At 35.4% G+C, this 19,049-nt stretch overlaps 1 protein-coding gene across 2 annotated transcripts; it reads right to left on the bottom strand.

Moving 5' to 3' along the window:
- Nucleotides 1-3,569: 3,569 nt before the first annotated feature.
- On the bottom strand, nt 3,570-16,980 carry SDIR1 (RING/U-box superfamily protein). Of its 2 annotated transcripts, none has more exons than XM_011625823.3 (9): nt 16,744-16,980; nt 13,018-13,168; nt 12,834-12,888; nt 12,688-12,743; nt 12,304-12,532; nt 11,453-11,588; nt 11,212-11,260; nt 9,911-10,036; nt 3,570-3,822 (listed from the first exon to the last, which is right to left on the bottom strand). In XM_011625823.3, exons 2-9 carry the CDS (start codon nt 13,093-13,095, stop codon nt 3,697-3,699), a joined length of 855 nt encoding a protein of 284 aa, XP_011624125.1. In that variant the 5' UTR covers nt 13,096-13,168; nt 16,744-16,980; the 3' UTR covers nt 3,570-3,696. The 2 variants fall into 2 exon arrangements, with proteins under 2 accessions (XP_011624125.1, XP_011624126.1); XM_011625824.3 differs by having other exon boundaries at nt 12,688-12,740.
- Nucleotides 16,981-19,049: the final 2,069 nt, after the last annotated feature.

Raw genomic sequence — 19,049 nt, 5'->3', positions numbered from 1 at the left:
TACAATGGCATTTTTGAAATTAATATCCTTGAGCTTTATTTGTAGAATGTCCATATCCTTTAATTAAAATTTCAACTTTACCCTTTATGGAGATGACAAAAATAAGTAATCTTTACAAAATTGCCCCACAAAAGTAACTTTTTTAAAAAATTAGACAACAAAATTAATAAATCTACCCTTCACAACTCTCTTCATCTTAGACCTTTGTAATTTGAAAGGTTATATATATATATATATATATATATATATATATATATATATATATATATATATATATATATATATATATATATATATATATATATATATATATATATATTTATATTTATATTTATTTTTTTATTTTATTTTATTTTTTTTCTACACTATTTAAAGGTAGGCTCTAATTTGATTGTTTAGCGCCTAGGCTCTATACAAACCAGATATATATATATATATATATATATATATATATATATATATATATATATATATATATATATATATATATATATATATATATATATATACACACACGGTTGATCAACAATTCACAACCTTTCAAATTACAAAGGTTCATGTTATATTTTTATTTCTTATATTTTTACTAAACGACATGCATACTTTATAAATAAAGTTAAAAGATATTAACTTCAAAAATACCATTGTGCTTTTGTAAAAAAAAATTAATTTACACTGGATTAACTTGCTTTTTAAAATAATTTTTTTTTAAAAAAAATAATTCTCAATAAATATACCCCTCACAACTCATTCTAACATTAACATTTGTATATATTTTTATACCTAAAATAAATGTACCTTTATATTAACCATATATTTTGTTATAACTATAAAAAAGCTTATGGCTATGGCTCTTTTGACAGTGTTAACAGATGCATCAAACATAGATTAAACAGAACCACATCATCTCATTTTTACTTTGATCATTATATTTATAACGAACTGCAAAGAACTGCTCTCAAAATTGTTTCAATTAGGCTATTGGCTTCTATAAATATAACCAGCTGCAATAAAAGCTGTTTCTCTAACGATTGTTGCTCCTCTAAGATACATGCTCTCTAACAATTGTTGTTGGCTTCCGTAAATCCAGAGACTAAAACAATCATAGAGAGCCGGTTCATTTTATAGAGGACGTTTCTTCATTGGCGGGAGGTCAGGAGGACTAGTGAGCAAGAGCCTCTTCTATTTGAAAGAGCTCACCATACCGAGTATGAGATGTTGAGCCAAATAAGCTAGAGGAAAGCACGAGCTCACCATACCGAGTATGAGATGTTGAGCCAAATAAGCTAGAGGAAAGCATGATAAGGACAATGATGAACTTTTCCATGGGAGATGTTCAGGAGCCAGAGTGCCAGATAAGTCGAGTTGTGCCAGATGAGACTCATGAACTAGAGGAGAGCACGATGAGGACAGCACAATGAGGACGATGACTTATCTAGCCCATGGAGTTATGCCAGATGAGACACATGATGAGACTCATGAGCTAGAGAAGAGCACAACTCCAGATGAGACTCATGATGAGACTCATGAGCTAGAGAAGAGCACGATGAGAACAATGATGACTCTCATGTGGGAGATATTCAAGAGCAAGCTTAGGAATTCTAAGCACCCTATTAATTGATTTATCTAGCCCATGAAGTTGGGCCAGAATCCGCGGAGAAACTCTACAAACCCTACTAAACCCTACTAATTGATTTATCTAGCCCAACTTTTGGGCCAGACTCTACAGAGAAACAATTGTTCCATCCATGAAGTCCCTACTAATTGATTTATCTAGCCCATGGAGCCCTACTCATTGATTTCTACTAACTGATTTATCTAGCCCATGGAGCCCCTACTAATTGATTTATCTGCCCAACTCTCGAGAATCAATTGTTCCATAGAGTTGAACTAGATGAGACTAATGAGCTTAAGAGAACCCAATGAGGACGATGATGAACCCTTATCTGAGCTAGATGAGACTCATGAGCTAGAGGAGAACCCGATGAGGACGATGATGAACCCTTAAACCGGAGGAGAACCCGATGAGGACAATGATGAACCCTCATGTGGGAGATGTTCAGAAGCCAGAGTCTACAAGTCTTTGAAACTGGCACCTAAAAAGATTGATTTTTTAGTGAAACGGCTGGATTTTTAATAATATCTAAATTTTTTAATGATATCTAGATTTTAAAAGTAGTCACTAAAAAGACTGAATTTTTAGTCAAACCTAAATTTCTCACCAAACAGCCGGATTTTTAATGATATCTAAATTTCTCACCACTTGTGCTTTCCTAAAATACAACCCAAAAATTACTGTTTCTGGCAAAAACGTGCCTCCGAATAACGAAGGCAAAAGCGAAAAATAAATTTCCTATGAAAACCTGACTCAAATAAAAAGACTCAAATAAAAAAAGCCAAAATCTAGAACGAATAAAATTCTACGGAATGAAATATCTTAAATTACGAGTAACTCTGCTCTTCTTTGTACCATTAATGAAATTAAATTAAAATTAACGTAAATCCCCATTGTACCATTAATGGAATTAACTTATATTATATACTTGGTCGTAAATTAATTATCATAGAATTAAACTAATTAAATAATAAAGAAACTAAATCCTTACTCATGACACGCATACCATCTCAGTAACTTTTAACTCCAATGTTTGACACACTTGGAAATGGCATACGCATGAGTGCTAATGACAGAGGGTTCGGCATCTCAATAACTTTTAACTCCAATGTTCGACACACTTTCATACGCATGAGTGCTAATAAGAGAGGGTTTGGCATTTCAATAATTCCAATGTCAAGAAGAGACGCATGAGTGCTAATAACAGAGGGTTTGGCATTTCAATAATTCCAATGTCTAGAAGAGGGCTAGATTGTTGGGTTGTGATGATGGCACCCCCATACCTAGTTACCACGTTGTGGTTTTCAATCCTGCTAACACCATTTATTGACTCCTTCAGAAAAAACTAACTCTCTAATCTATTTGGAAAAAATGGGTAAGACCTGTCTTCCCCACTAAATAACCAAAAGGCAAAAAAAAAAAAAAAAAACTCAAATATTTGACACACTTGAAAATGTTATACACATAAGTGACAGAGGGTTAACCAATTTATGCAGTCGTCCATATCTACGAATTTAATGTTTTAATTGAATGTTTACATATTCATGAAGCATGAAACTGACTTAAATGCTAACAATTATGCCCTCACTCTCTCTCTCAATTCTGGGACCCATTATGCCCTCACTCTCGCTCTCAATTCTGGGACCCATTCCACAGGCCTTATACAAACAACTTTGTCTCCCAGTCTCTAACATTTAGCACATCTTTTGAATGTCCCGTGCCAGAAAAACCTGTGTGTTAGTCTCCAAAAAAAAACTGCATTTTCGACATTCCCTACGTATCCTAGTAAGTCATATGGAACTAAATTAACTATTCCATGTCAAATACTAGAAACCAAAAGAGAAGGTGGCTTTCAACAAAAACAAAAAAAAGGTTTTTCTCGTATAAAAAGATTTAAGAGAAGAAGAAGCTATATGTTAGAATAAGTGATAGTGACAAATAACCAAAGCACAGATTTGTTTCACAATATGTTGGAAATTAAACTTTATGTTAAAACAATGCACATCCGTATACATGTATTATGTGGAGATTCCCCCAAATTGAGCAAGGGACAGTAATATATATAAGGATGAAGCATGAAATCACACCATATAAGAGCCCCCGAGTTCGTTTTCCCCAGGTTCTTGCCAACCGGAACCAGCTCTAAATTTACAGACTGGGCAAGTACCCTGTTGCCGTAGCCATGGATCGATGCAACTTGCATGAAACTGCAACAAAATTTTAGCAATGGTCGTGAAAAAATTCAATAAACTAAAATACAAAGCACCACATGAAACAACGGTCCATCGTGTCCATTACGACAAAGAGAGACTGTGAGAGCCACAAAGAGAGACTGTGAGAGAGGGGAAGAAGACCCATCATTTCACCACAATAGGAAGAGCGGACCCACCATAGGGGTCATGTGATGTTCTGGTGGGATCCCACTCTCAAGTTGAGATTTATTTGCAACCAGGTGTAAATGAAGATGATAGAGGGTAAATGTAACTAGATCAGGTACTCCAAGACCAATAAAAAAAGATATGATTCCAAGACCCAATAGGTAGAATGGCAGTAATCACATAAAGTACACACGCTCTACGAAACAAAATAAGAATTGAAAATTTGAAGCATCAACAAAAATCACAATAAGTTGATACACTACAAATTATCATTCCAAGTCTCGAATCAGTTTTGAATGCTCTCCTGCGCATGATTAAAGAGAAAGCAAGAACAAGGAGCCACTCAGTTAGGATACTTAAGTAATAAACCTTAGAAATGATTGCTTCACAGGTACCAATGTTCAAGAATTTATTTTAGTTTTATTATTTTTGGTAGTGAGGCAGGAGGGTGGGTCATCAATAGTTTTCGAGGGTTTTGAATTACGGAATATAGGATCCATCATCCTCCATGAATCTTAAAGGCTATCTATGTTACATGAACTTGTTTGTTTGGTTGCCGTGCCGTGCCCGTGGTGGATATATGTAATAACACACTCGTTTCCATATTCTTCTTTTTCATTGACAATAGATTTTTTTTTTTTTAACATCATATAGATTTTGATTTTTTTCTTGATCGGGTAGAAACATGAACTTTGAAAATCCCTACTAATCTAAGCCAAATAAGGCATAACTGTTTTTCTTTGGCTACTTATCAATGAAATAGAATATAAGTAAGCAATGCTGGATTTTGTTATCTCATTATATGAAATGATTTGATAGGGCTGCGGCCCTATCAAAATAAGTAAAGCCTCACCTCAAAACTTACAAAAAATTGCAGTTCTGTGTCGAAAAATCTTCACATCAATCATCTCGGCCTTGACCATTATGGTTGTGAAAAAAATTAAGATTTCAAATCCTAAAACAAGTGTATATTATTATATTGTAACACATTATTTAGCCCGTTCATTTCACCCTAAAAATAAGTATTCACAGATCCAGAAGATCAATGTCATTTTTAAGCTTCAAATTTCATAGTTGGCATTGAAAATTAATTTTAAAGTCATCATGGAGATTTCTGATGCCCAAAGGGCTTTCTGGACAAGGATTTGATGTGAGGTTTACTTTGTTTTCGTAAAGCCTAGGCCTTATAGAAACTGCATCCCTCATTAAAATATAGCTACATCACCGAATCTTTTTCTTCAAGACATGAGGAATCCCAAACCTCATAGTTGTTCTGACACTTGTAGCACAATTACCTGTGCTCATGCAACATGGTCGTCAAGCCTACAGTTTTTGCGGAACAATTTCCTGGTATATCCAATAACCAACTATATTTTCTTGCTTCTAATCAAGTACGCCTGATAGACATTCAAAGGACAGCAGGTCAGAGATTCAATGACTTCAACTCACCCACTCCATATGCATCATGAGGCCCAAGCAAGAATGCTTTTAGCACCAAGAACACCCAATTTATTTTGAGCATCCATACCATTGTTTTTAAATGGGCTGCATAATGCATTATGCAGCTGCGTATGAAGAAATAGGTGACGCGCCTGCATATGCGGATGACAGTATGTGCCCACATCTCACAGGCAGAGAATACGCCCATAAGAAAGGACAAATTTGTAATTAAATGCCCCACCCCACCCCCCGCCCCCGCCCCCGCCCCCTCCCCTCCCCCAAAAAAAGGAAGCACCTTAGAACCATATTTCATTGTTTTAATGGTGATTAAAAGCAGAAATATTGAAAATTGATTTTTTTATTTATTTTTAATCCATAATTTGTGAAAGAATTAGGGTATTCTTTGGGCTATCTCTTGCAATTGGTCTGGGCATATTATTAGGAAGCTATTGGTATAAGACTCATCAAATAAAACTAATAAGGCTGAGGAGAAATAGAAATTTATTTTCTATCTTTTTGTACTTCCCTGAACTCAAATATTGTATAATCTCCTCCCTAGTAACCTCAGGAACATTTTTACACGGGGCAACATCCCCTTTAATATCGGCAAAGTGTTTTTCGAACCGGTAAATACCCCTGTTAGTATCATTTCCACAATAATTACATTTAATACAATTTTTATCATTCGGATTCGGGTTATAATCATACTACCAACCTGGATCACCACTGTTAAAAAAACCTAGAGAAAATATTTCCATAGAACAAGGCTCAATTTTATCCTTTTCTGATTCTTCTAAATACAGAAATTGTCTAATCTTATACCGAATAGCTTCAAGAACCTTTTTACAATAAGCAACATTCCTTTTAATGCCAGTAAGATGTTTCTTGAATCGGTTAATACCCCCATTGATATATTTTTCACAAAAATTACATCTTATACAATTTTTATCGTTTGGTTTGGGTTATGACCATACTTCCAATCAGGATCACTACTTCTAAAAGAATAGAAAATAGATCTTATTCAAATGACAAGGATTTTGTTCCTGTCTTTTATTTACAGAACTCATATATTGCTTAATCTCCTCTCTGGTAGCTTCAGGAATATTTTTACAAGGGGCAACATCCACTTTGACTAAATCCTGAAGAAGGCATATCAAAATAAAACAAGCAATCTAAAAAATAAAGTTTTGCACTTACTTTGATTGCTCAAACTCCAAACTCCTACATATTAGATGTTTTCTCGTGCTAAAATATTCAAAAACACCCTCTAATAGGATTAAAAAACTCCAAAACTAAATCTAATCTACCTGGGTGATGTTTGGATGCATTTTCTGTAACTTTGAGAAACATTTTGATCCAATGAAAATCACAAAATCTAATTTTTTTGAGGTTTCTTTTTCTCTAAAATAGGTTATTGTGGGTTTAGGTTTCGAATGAACCTAAAATACATCCTTAAAAGCTTTTATATTTAAAAACAACTCATTTCCGCCCTTAGGAGGGGCGCAGGCCCTGGACGCTCGCCCAAGGTTGGGTGCTGGGCGCCCAACCAGGGTTGGGTGCCGAGCGCCTGCCTAGGCGGGTGCCATACTGCCTAGGCGGCCACCAAAGGATTGCTGCGTAGTTTAGCTGCCTAGGCCTAGCGCCCAGGCCTTCTGTACCGCCTAGGTGGCCACCTAGGCGCTAGGCGGTCCGCTTTTTTGAACAATGGTTTGTAAATACTTGCTAAGTGGTTTTACCAAGCTGATATTACTTTCAATACAATGCACCTCAATAACTTCAAGGTTCTAATGGAGGCAATTGGAAAATTTGGCCTAGGGCTCAAGCCCCGTTCTTCCTTACATGAGTTTTGGAAGCTCGTTTTGAAGGATGTTGTGAAGGAAGTAAAGAAAATTTTGAGTTCTCAAAGAGAGACATGAGAAGAGAGCAATTGGGATCCACCTAACCAATGGTCATTTCGCTGTGGCATCCAATCCTACACTCCAAGGAAGGGGATCTTGCTCCTCTGCGATTCTTAAATTTTCGAATCTCGATCTTTCTTATTAGGAATTAAGGTCTTGAGTTACGAGGGATCCATATTCCCTAGCATTAGAATATTGTAGTATAGTGTCGGACAAAATAGCAATAAGTACAGTATAGCAGTATAGTATAATCTAGCAGTGCAGAAATACTAAAATAGTATACACTCTATAGTTTACTATGTATTATAGAGTTGTACATAGTATATTTAAATATTGTAGTATTTTACCAAATAGTAGAGTGTAAAAGTAAACTATAGTATATATCATAAGAAAATATAGTATATATCATAAGATTATCATATAGTATTGCAATATGCTATTGTGTAACAGTGGTATACTACAGTAGTATATACCATACTACTATAACAGTTACGTGCTCTCAGGCTCAGGGACCTAGATTTTTAATGGATCTCAGTCCTATATAATTTATCATTTGATCCCAATTAAGTTTGGAGTGAGCTCCCCACATAATGGGATCAAGATCCCCAGATTTCAGGGTATACAAAGTGTGATACGTACTATAGGGAGCCTTCTACTTATCACAACCCCAATCCAGGACTTTATTAGATCCCCATCCTAGCAACTATAGGACGAAGAATGTGGTGACCATCATGTGTGATGGATGGTCTGATGGAAGGCCCCTGGGATTTATTAATTTTTCAGCCTATTGTCTCTTAGAGATCTTTTTTGTGCAAGTCTCACGATGCAACTTACTAGTGCAGGGTGATGGGTGACAATGTAGAGTTTGAAAGGCAACATCATGTGGTACAAATTGTCACTGACAATGTTTCCCTCATTTTGTACTTGGGCATCTCGACATTGAAGAGGAGGCATATGTTTTGGACTCCTTGCGCAGCTTGCTATCTTGATCTCATACTTGAGGACATAGGGAACCACCGTTAAAGGGACAAGTTCAAAAAGTTAACTTTCTCATTGGTTTCACCATTACTCATACCCTGGTCCTAGCCAAGATGAGAGAGTTTACAAGAAGCCGAAGGCTGGTGAGGACCTTACTTGGTGCAATGTTGAGCATGCCGCGGATGCTGGAGAAGAAGTAAGGCCTAACACTAGAACGCAAAGGAGGAGAGTTGGGTCCAGAACCACATGAATTCCATAGGTTGTGGAGGAGTCTGACTTAGAGGAGACTGAGGAAGAAATATATGTGCAGGGAGCTGATGATAGTGATGATAATGCCTCTGTATCCTCAACTTCAAATGTGTGAAATGCACACGCACATGAAGAGTCTTTTATCTAATTGAGAATTGAGAGTTAAAACCTGGGAGACTTGAGAGTTGATTTTTTTTTTTTTTTTCCCAGGTCATAAAGCTTCTTTGGAGTTTACGTACCTGTAATTGTAAACTCTGGAGTACTTTTGGTAATTGGGTGTTGTGGCTTATAAATTTGGCATGTCATATATTTAGCATATTGGGTTTTAATTTTACTAAATTAATTTAGTGATAGAGATGGAATGGATTACTTGGTTTAGATGTTAATTGTATCAGCCATTCAGACAATTAGAAATTATATACAACAAACTATATTACTCTTTATTAGGCTATCAAGGGACTTCGATAACTACTAAATTAGAGATAAAAGCTTGTAGTACCTAGTATCATATAAATCACAAACTTATGGTTTTCTATGCATTATTATATTTTTATAAGTTTTATTTTTTTTAATTTATTGACTGCCACATTGACCCCCCCAGCCGCATCAAGTCGGCACCCCCACGTTGGAAACACTGAGTTGTACCCAAAACTGAACAACAAAATTGTTTGATCTAAAGGTCTACTATCACTTGTGCCTGGTAACAGTTGATTTTCAAATATCAAAGGAAAGCATGCATAATATAGTAGAATATAGTACATATGTGATATAATTGGTCTACATAGTGCAATATAGCATAGAATAAACAATTGAACAGGCAATAACTATACAATAAGATCACATGTGAGAATAGGCTATGCAATTGTCACTTCTTCCAAGTACCAACCATGCAATGCATGTGAAAAGCCTTCCTTTAAACAAGGGGCATGTGCAAAAAGCCAAGTAAGGAGCTCCTGCTAAAGAAAGAAATTCCCAAGGGTAGCATCCATAAACGATATTCTCGCATTCAAAAATGTGAGAAAACTATCAACCAACTAAGACATACAACTGAGCAAGGAAGAAAGGGGAAAGGAAGCAACAGAGAGCACCCATTTGAGTAAATGATGGTGATAACACGCAAAAGATAATTCGCCATTCTGCTTCACACAAAATTGATGTTTATGTATCTTGAACAAAGATAATGCAGAATTATGAAAAGACCCAAAAACAAGAGAGAAAAATCTCAAAATAATGCCTACAGAAATATTCATTTCTCCAGACAACCCAAGTTCAAATTATGTGGATCTCTATATTAGGTGTGTGTGTTGAGAGAGAGCGAAAGAGAGAGAGAGAGAGAGAGAAAGAGCACCAACCTGATGCAAGCAGGGCAAGCTACGAATTACCTCACCGACAATGACTTGCTCTAAGCAAACACTGCACGTCAATTCTTCTTCTACTGCTTTTGAAGTACCCTCAGATTTTGCAATCTCTTGCTTTTTCTGCAAACAAAAAGACCTAACACTAATCAATTCAGAGGATGACATGAATAATAATAAGAACCAAAATTGTGTAATTAAACTTTCCAATGAAACAGTTAGCAGTAACAAATGCTAGGGTCTTAAGATGTCCGCAGAATAATTATACGCCATCTTTATGTACCACGAAGGCAGCCTATTTGTCTTTTGCACAAACTAACGCAGTGCAATGTAAACGGTAACAATATATTATAATTTATCTGTGCACAAAACAGGAGCCATATACTGCCAATTCTCAATAACTCGACAAAATATGGTTTACATAATAATGCCATGGACAAGAAAAACAGAATATGAGTGGAGATATAAGAATAGGACCTTGAATCTCAAATTCCTATAGCTTACATGGATGAGAATCTTACTGCACTTAGAATTATGTGATTTGGATGTTGTAGTACCCCCAAAAAAGAAAACCTTACTGCGTGATTTTGCCATTCAACTACCATCCCCTCCCACTTTATGAGGATAATAATAGATCCATAAGATGGAACTTAAACATGTTTTCTGAATAAATAAAAATAAGTTGAGATGGCCTCCAAGGTGTAAGAGTGAACAATTATTGATTTGAACACAACAGCTCATCTCTTCCATGTATATGTGTATCTATATATACATAGATACATATATATGTCTATATGTTATATACATACTTGTATACGTACATACGTACACGCACACACATATATATATGTACATACAATATATACACACACACACATACATATACATATATGTATAAATATACATCTTAATACACACACATTATTTATATATATATATATATATATATTACCTTTGAAAAGCTGATGATATATTGAAAATCTTACAAAATGTAAAGGAATTGTTTATTTCTCGCAAACCCAAATCAGGGTCCAGACTCGGCCAAGTATGCAAGTCTCTGTGAAAAATACACATAATGGCAAAGAACTGGTGAGACTTGCCCAAGTCTCAAGGTTCTTTATCCAAACCCAGCACCACACTGGGATCACATAACCAGTATTCTCAGTAGGACAATAGAGCATGTTGATTTGTCATAAAATATTCTACAAAATGCTAGGTAGTATGATATCATATGCAGTAATATGCACTGAATTAACTACGTTGAAGCAAAGATTAACAAATAAAAGCACAAAGAAAACCTCATTGGTGACTGAAGATGATGGAGCCTGCTGCATCAACGAACCTTCACTGTTGACATACCAAAAATTGTTATTTTAATCCTCTAATGCATGAATTTCCAAAACACAGAACAGACTATTCATTCTTAAGCTCTCTGAAGCAGAGGATAGGTCAGAATGCCATTAAAATCACAAACCCATCCCTCATCATATCTTAAGAAACAGGCAAAACAGATTACAGCAAAAGAAACATTTTTAATACCTTCGAGGACCATTCAAAGGGACCTGATGAGATTGGCCTTTATACTTGTGTACAGGGAGGGCATTAATCTCTTCCTCACTCATCGAGGGAGCACTAGGAGAATTATCTGAATCCAGTGCTCTCAGTGTCTCATAGTCTGTAAGTGCAAGCATTAGCATAATACCTTTCATAAAAGGTTTCTGGTTTTATGTAAAAGTTATCTGAGTATCTGACTAAGCCAGCCCCAGATGAACAAGTAATTGCTTTTAACACGTGATGATAAATATGCCAAAATAATAAGAGAGAATGAAAGTCAAGCTAGAGTTTCCAACCCAGAATGGGAAACTGTTTAGATTATCCAAGAGATCTCTCAGTGTATATGTATAATTATCCTTAACATTCAGACAACTAGAACCCAGATTTTGTTAAGGATGTAGTTTGCACAAGGTTGCAACGTTAAACAATCAAATTAAGGTGCACCTCGAAACTTTGTCATGAGATGCAATATTGGTCTCGGAAATTTTTAGGATGGTACGAGAATCTATTTTTATCCCTAGTTATAAAACTTCAAACTTCAAAAATGGTTAAAATCAAGCATACCTATAAACACATGAAAATCTTGAAAATGGATGGTCCAAATAATACGTTGCAAGATGTACTATTTTTAGGACTTCAATCTCTTTTTTTCTCTACATCTATACATCTAGATGTCGAGATGATCAAGTAGATGTTTTTCTAACATCAAAATAACCTTTTTTGAAGGGTTTTAGAGGTGCACCTTAATTCTCCATTTTAAGGTATTAACCTTATACAAACTTTTTCCTTTTGCTAAACTTATGTTAAGTGCATTAACATAAATATGAAATCCATACCTAGGTCATCAAACTCACGATCAAGCAGAGCAAGTTGAAGTCTAAGGCCTTGGAGTCGCCCCCTCGTTGCAAATGCTATCGATGGTGGCATATGCAACCGCAACTCAGTGCCAACTAGACCGCTGGCTGTTGCTGCAGCATGAGCTTGAGCATGAGCTTGGAGTTGCTGACAAACTGCATACATCCTAAGGCTTGTCGCCATTAAGAAAACACCCAATCCAAGCCAAAGCTACAACAATAAGATGATTCATAAATACACCCAGAATAGCTCAATTTGACAGCATATAGCAGAAGAATAAGAACACAGAGGGCTACATAACCAAATTATGAAAGTAAAAAAGTTTTACTCGTCCAAAAAAAAGGGAATGAGTAAGGAAACCATACCAGGAAGTTTGGTGACATTTGATGTGAATTTAAAATCATGAATAGCAAAAGAACTGCTGCAACGATAATTTTGAGAGATTAGAAGTATTTGCAAAATAACTGCAATAAGAGAAACAAAGTTTGCTGACCAAATATCAAAACGGTACCTGTAACAAGGAATGCCATTGAGTTTGTGTGAACTGGCCGTCCTGTATGTATACGCTGAAACAAAGAATTTGGATCAGAACATAAACTAGGTTATGGATTACACACCAGCAAAATCCATTTGAATCTGAAGGCAAACAGTACTTGCCACATAACATTTTAGCTCAGTAAGTACAAGAAGCATACCACAGCACGCCTTTCAGGTATGAATCCAGAAAAGCCATTTTCTATGTCTCCACGAGTCCCACGGAAAACAAAACTCATAATGGGACAGCCAAGAAGAAACTCCCGTGTAATAAAGATACAAAGTAATTTGATGCTCCTTTTCAAAACATACCTGCCAATAAAATTAGCTGACACAATTCAAAAATCCCAAAACTACACCGGGAAATTCTCCAAAGCAATTTTTTATAAGTTGGAAAAGAAAAAGCTCCAGTACAGCAACTAAAGGAGTATTTGAATGACAAAATTTCAGCAATCCAACCATAGCAAGTTTCTTATTGTAAAGCAAACGTGCAAAGAGATTGACAACTGCTTCCATACAAAGAATAAAGGCAAAATCAAACCTAGCAAGACCTAGCAAGACATAGGGGGAAAAAAGGGTACTAACAAGATAATAAGCATGTCAATCCACCTCTCAAACTCAATTTCACACTTTTGAAATCATTCATCTCTAACACCAAATTATTCATATCAAAATTTAATTTCTAATTGTTGCTACAATGATATATTATACGAAAGATGACGGCAAACACCTTGTAGTATTGAGACATATGTTAAAACAAGCTAAATGATATCACTAAATGGTCCTTTAGGGGTTCAACCAGAATTTAAAAATATGATAAAATATCCTTATCTTTAATGAGAAATCTCGAGCCACCCTTCCCTCTTCATTCAAACAAATCAAAATGTAGTTTATTATGCCACACCAATCCAAGCATCATGCATTTGCATGCAGAGACACATGGCACACGAAGCCTAATGTTATCTATCAGATTCTATTAGATTTTATTCATACATTATGCAACAAGTGTAAATCACAAAAGGACATATAAAAATTGAATTTATAGAAATAGAGAATTATCAAAGTGTTAAACACAAGACACTATGCAACACAAGCATGTACTGAAATGTTTTACTTGCACAGTAGACACTTCATTGTTGTTGTATTAAAAAAAATTTGTTCTATTTTTCCCTCTCAAAATGGTATCCAGAAAATTAGAAGACAAAATCAAGCCTAGATCAACTTAACCGGTAAAAAGGGCCAAGCACTTGCACAAAGTATAGAAAACAAATTAAATAAATTTTTCACCAATACAGCACCGGTTAGGAGGTGCGATTTGGTTCAAGTAGACGGCTCTAAAAAGGCAAGGGGAACCCCCAAAAGGACATGGATGAAAGTAGTGAGAAAAGACATGGGATTTATGGTCACACTGAGGGTATGGCCCTTGATAGAGCACAATGGTGGAATAGGATTCGTGTAGCCGACCCCAAATAGTTGGGATAAGGCTGCTATGATGATGACGATCATTCAGATAAATCAATGTGCCAAAACATTGGTGGTAGCAAGCACAAAGCATTTTAAAATTAGGTATGGAGAAAGGAATCCCGCTTAGGATCTTTCTATTAATGTGGATTGCATACAAAAACAAATACAAATGTCAACTTACCTACAGCACTATTGCATAATACAACTCATTACATTAGTGTGCAGTGAGAAGGAAAAAACAATAGGCAACATGTGCCAGTGCTCACAGTTTCTGTTTTTTTTCATCAACCCCGCCCCCTCTCTTACTAGTTCAGCCATGAACTAAAACCTGGAATGTACTCAAGCAACTTTTAATACCCTAGCCATAAAACCAGGCTCCCAAATATCAATGCAAGGAAAATTAGTTCAAACAAATAGGTATGTTAGGATGTTTAATTATGCATTGTCTTGATCCTTGTTCCTTTGTTTGCCACAAGGAAGAGCTGAAAACAAAGAATACTGATACTCTGCTGGTCCAGCAATTTGAACTTCCCAGAAATCATGCAGAATATTGGAGGAGCATCTAGAACTCCCTAGGAATGTATATGCAACAAGAGCCCCTAAATGATACTAAGAAAGCCGCCACAAGGACTTACAAAGAGAAAAAATGCATCCATGTATCGTATTATCCGGGATATTGGACACGGGTCCTCCTCCAATACAGACAAAAACAAATATCACACGCAGGGCCCAGGGTCCAGTTTGGAAGTTCCTGTAACTTTAATAATCAATGAAGTAACTTAAAGAATGTCACCAAAAAAAAAAAATTCAAGTAGGCAAGGCAGAGACAATGGTGTCTTTTTAAGTAAATGGGGTTAGCAGGGTAGAGAAACAGGACTTACTCCTGATCAGCGGGAGTGGACCAAATGTCTCCTTTTACAGTTTCAAGTAAGTGGGGTAGAGAAGCAGAAATGTTTCTAAATAAGTGGCCTATCCAATCTAGCCGCGGCCTAGTTTCCCCAAAGCGATAGCACATGTTATTTCTGATACCTAATGAAACCCATGGGGTTTCAAGGGATTACGTCACGATATGAGTGAAAAAAAAATTTAGGTGTTATATGGGACCAACAGGTGTAGAAGATTCCAAATAAGGCAAAGGAAGGTGACAGCAGTGGGGTTTCAGGTTTCAAAATTAGCGTCTGTGACGAGAATAATTATGGATAACGTTTTACATTCTTTACATTTAATAAGGTAAAGGATACTTCCTAAATCCATGGATATTGGGTGTACATTTGCAGAAACTAAGGAATTATTGCCAACTTTTGAATTGTAGAAACAGTTAATCATCCTTGGTCAAAGGAACACAATGATGACCAATACGTTAGCAAATGCCATACAAATAGGTTATGGCTAGGTTTACGAGATCATATGCGGACATGCCACCTTAGTTTCATCTTCCTCCATTATTATTACCAATGATTCTGTACTTTATAAAAGTCATTACTAAATTCAAAATAAAAGACTAAAAATCACTCATAGCTCAAGTTCATCCATAAATTTCCTACACACACCAACAATACGTGTTGACCGGTTATGAGCAGAGCATACATTCTGGGATTACAGAATATAAAAAATCCTAAGCCTATGTATCAACCCAACAATATCCATCAAAAAAGACAGTGCCTCCATCCAATGATTCCCCCCGAATCCAATACAGAAATGTTTTACTAATCTTCTTACAAATAATAATGCACTTTGATACGGGCCATTAACAAAACATATGAACAAACTTGATGATTATATATAATAAAAGTCGCACTTTTAAGAAAGGATATCATGTTATGCCATAACAATTGCAGTCCCACTCCAACGTATCCAATGACAACATAATGAAATGGTGATGTGATAAGTATGATGCAAATCCCAAATTGTTATGGTGACAACAATTAAGCACATTAATATATTCTAGGTAAATAAACATGAAACAAGCATATAAAGAACAAGAAACAAAAAGTACTCTAGAATTAAGGTCACAAACTTGTCCTAATTAAACATATTTTAAAAGTAAACTATCTTCAGCAGCATGAGCCAAAGCAACATAAAGATCATAGATCTCCATAAGTCTGAAAGCACAGAGGCCACACCAAAAAACCAAAATTTAACAGCACATCACACCATATACGCAAAAATTTTGGATAATTATCACTACATCGAAGCCCAACTGGTGTTTCTTCCCGAAAAAAAAACATTCATAGAAAGAACGCAATATCATAACGATTTTTCACACAACGAACCTCAAGATTCATGGAAATCAAATTGCCAATAGATCTCTACAAACCCTCATTTAAAATGACAGAAAAGGAACCAGAATCATACAAAAGAAATTATTAAAAAGAAACCGTCATTTCCCAACTATCAAAGCAAATCCCAACGAAAAAACTTACAAATAACTCAGCAAAGTCAGATACTAGAGCCGAAGTGGAATCAGATCACACTTGAGGAACCACGATCACTTCTTCGGATAAATTAACATTAGAAAACCCAAATCTTGAATAAAAATGAACAGAAACAAACCCTAATTTTGAAACCCTAAGTTCAGGAGGAGCCTGAGATGACTGAGGGGTCAAAGGTTTGAGAGCGGAGAGGGAGAAGCGTCAACTTCGCGGGAGAACGAGTCGACGCGGTTTCATCGGTTTCATCTTATCCATCGGATAATAAAGGGAGTCCAAAAGCGTGTCAAATTTTGGTATTCTACAAGCAGGTGACGAAATTTGACGTCGACCGAATCCGCTATCTTTGATGGTGCTCGTGGATTTCATAATTTCGGCAAATTTTCGGCAAGTTCAGGCAACAATTCAGCAAGAATCCGGGTTGGTCATAACTCGCAATGAAAATGCCGTTATATCAGGCAAATCAAAAAAGAAAAAGGTAAAAACAAAGGGAGAAAGGAATATGGGGAAATGACAAAAAATGGAAAAGAGAAAATATTTCAATAAAATATCAACAAAATAGTCCAAAAACACCCATGGTACTCATCTAATCAACCGATTGAATGTTTTTTTTTTTTTAGGAAAGAAAAAATGCTTATTTTTAAAGGACACGGTTACTAGACGGGCCTGCCTGCATTGGATGGTGGGGATTGAGCGTCTAACTTGTTTGAACGGTGGGTGGTGCAAGTTCATTTGCAGGCTTTATCAATTCCTAAAGAAAAGTTTACATGCAAGTTCATATGCAGGCTTTATCTATTTAAAACTTTCACTAGAAGAGATTGTTTTGATGCTCAAATATCTTCAACTTGATCATCTCGACATCAAATGCATGGACATGAGAAAAAAAATGGATTTCAAGTTTTGAAAGTAGTGTATTTTGTAAAGCATTTTTTATGGTCATTTTTCAAGTTTTCATAGATCAATTGATATGCACTATTTTGAAGCTTTAAATTTTATAAATAATATGAAAATATATTTTAAGGCTATCACAATAATTTTCAATATTAAAACCACATTTCTCGATACCATTTGGAGGTAGGTTCTAATTTGATTGTTTAGAGCCTAGGCTCTATACAAACCGCACCCTTCCTAAAATCATATAATCTAATACTTTGTTACCTATCTGTCAAAATTTAAGAAACAAATATATATTCGCTTCTCTATAATTGTAATTTCAAATAGACCCTCGAGTCTATGGAAAGGCCATGGGCCCTCTAAGTTAAAAGACATTGTGCTTAACCTCCTCCCTACTCTTTTTCTTTTTCCCTGCATCCCCATCATCCAAATAAATTTTGGAATGTTATGTTTCAACCGGTGTTCAAAAGAACAAATTGGCCCGCTTAGTCGGTCCTTGGCTAAATCTGATTAGTTGGAACAATTCCGACTAAACCGAGCGATTAGTGTCTCGATTTTTACTGAAAAATATAATTTCGGAAAAATATTGCAAAAAAATTGTAAAAAAATGTTTAAATTTTATATGTATTGTTTTTTTATATTGTCACATAAAATTAGTAAAACACAAAAATATTATAGGCATAATTGGCTGTTGGAGAAAAATTTTAGACATATGAAGCAATAGTTTTTCAACGAATTAGTAATTGAAGAAGAATATATAATATTACACAAGTTTGATACCTACTGTTGGACTACCTAAGAAAAAAGAAAATGGATTGACCTATTTATTCAGCCAAAAAAAGGTTAGGACAATTTCAAAGCAATGATCACAAAGAAGTAGAAATTGAATTTCGAATGAAGATACCAACACTTGAATTGATAAGATAAATCCAATAAAATGATTGACACAAGTTATTATGCAAGACCTACCGTCTTTGATATAAGAATATTATCATCATCCCTAGCCGTTAGACGAGCAATCGGTAGGCTAAGAGCATGCCGCAATGTTAAAGAAACTTTTTTTTTTACTTTGAGGGTAGTTAAAGGTATGCCTCCTAGTCACCCAAATTTGCATCTAATGACTATGGATGATTGTGACCATACTGTACAAAAAGTATACGCTTTTATTGTAGACATAAATAAGAAAAAAGTTTATATAAGTGTGAGGCCCTAAATAATCAAAGTAAGAAACACCTAAAAAATTCACTAAAAAAGGTTGTTTTGATACTTAAAAACCTTCAAATCAATCATCTCAACCTCAACATATATAAACTTGAGAAAAATTGGCTGTAATGCATTTTTTGGACTATTAATTTTCAAGATTTTCAACTGTTCATGGATTTGCTCAATCTACATTATTTTTGAAG

This window comes from Amborella trichopoda, chromosome 8 (genome assembly GCF_054954075.1).
Source record: "Amborella trichopoda isolate Santa Cruz 75 chromosome 8, AtrichopodaSantaCruz75HAP2 v2.0, whole genome shotgun sequence".
NCBI lineage: Eukaryota > Viridiplantae > Streptophyta > Magnoliopsida > Amborellales > Amborellaceae > Amborella > Amborella trichopoda.
The sequence above is the reverse complement of the archived record's forward strand: the minus strand, read 5'-3'. Positions and strand labels throughout refer to the sequence as shown.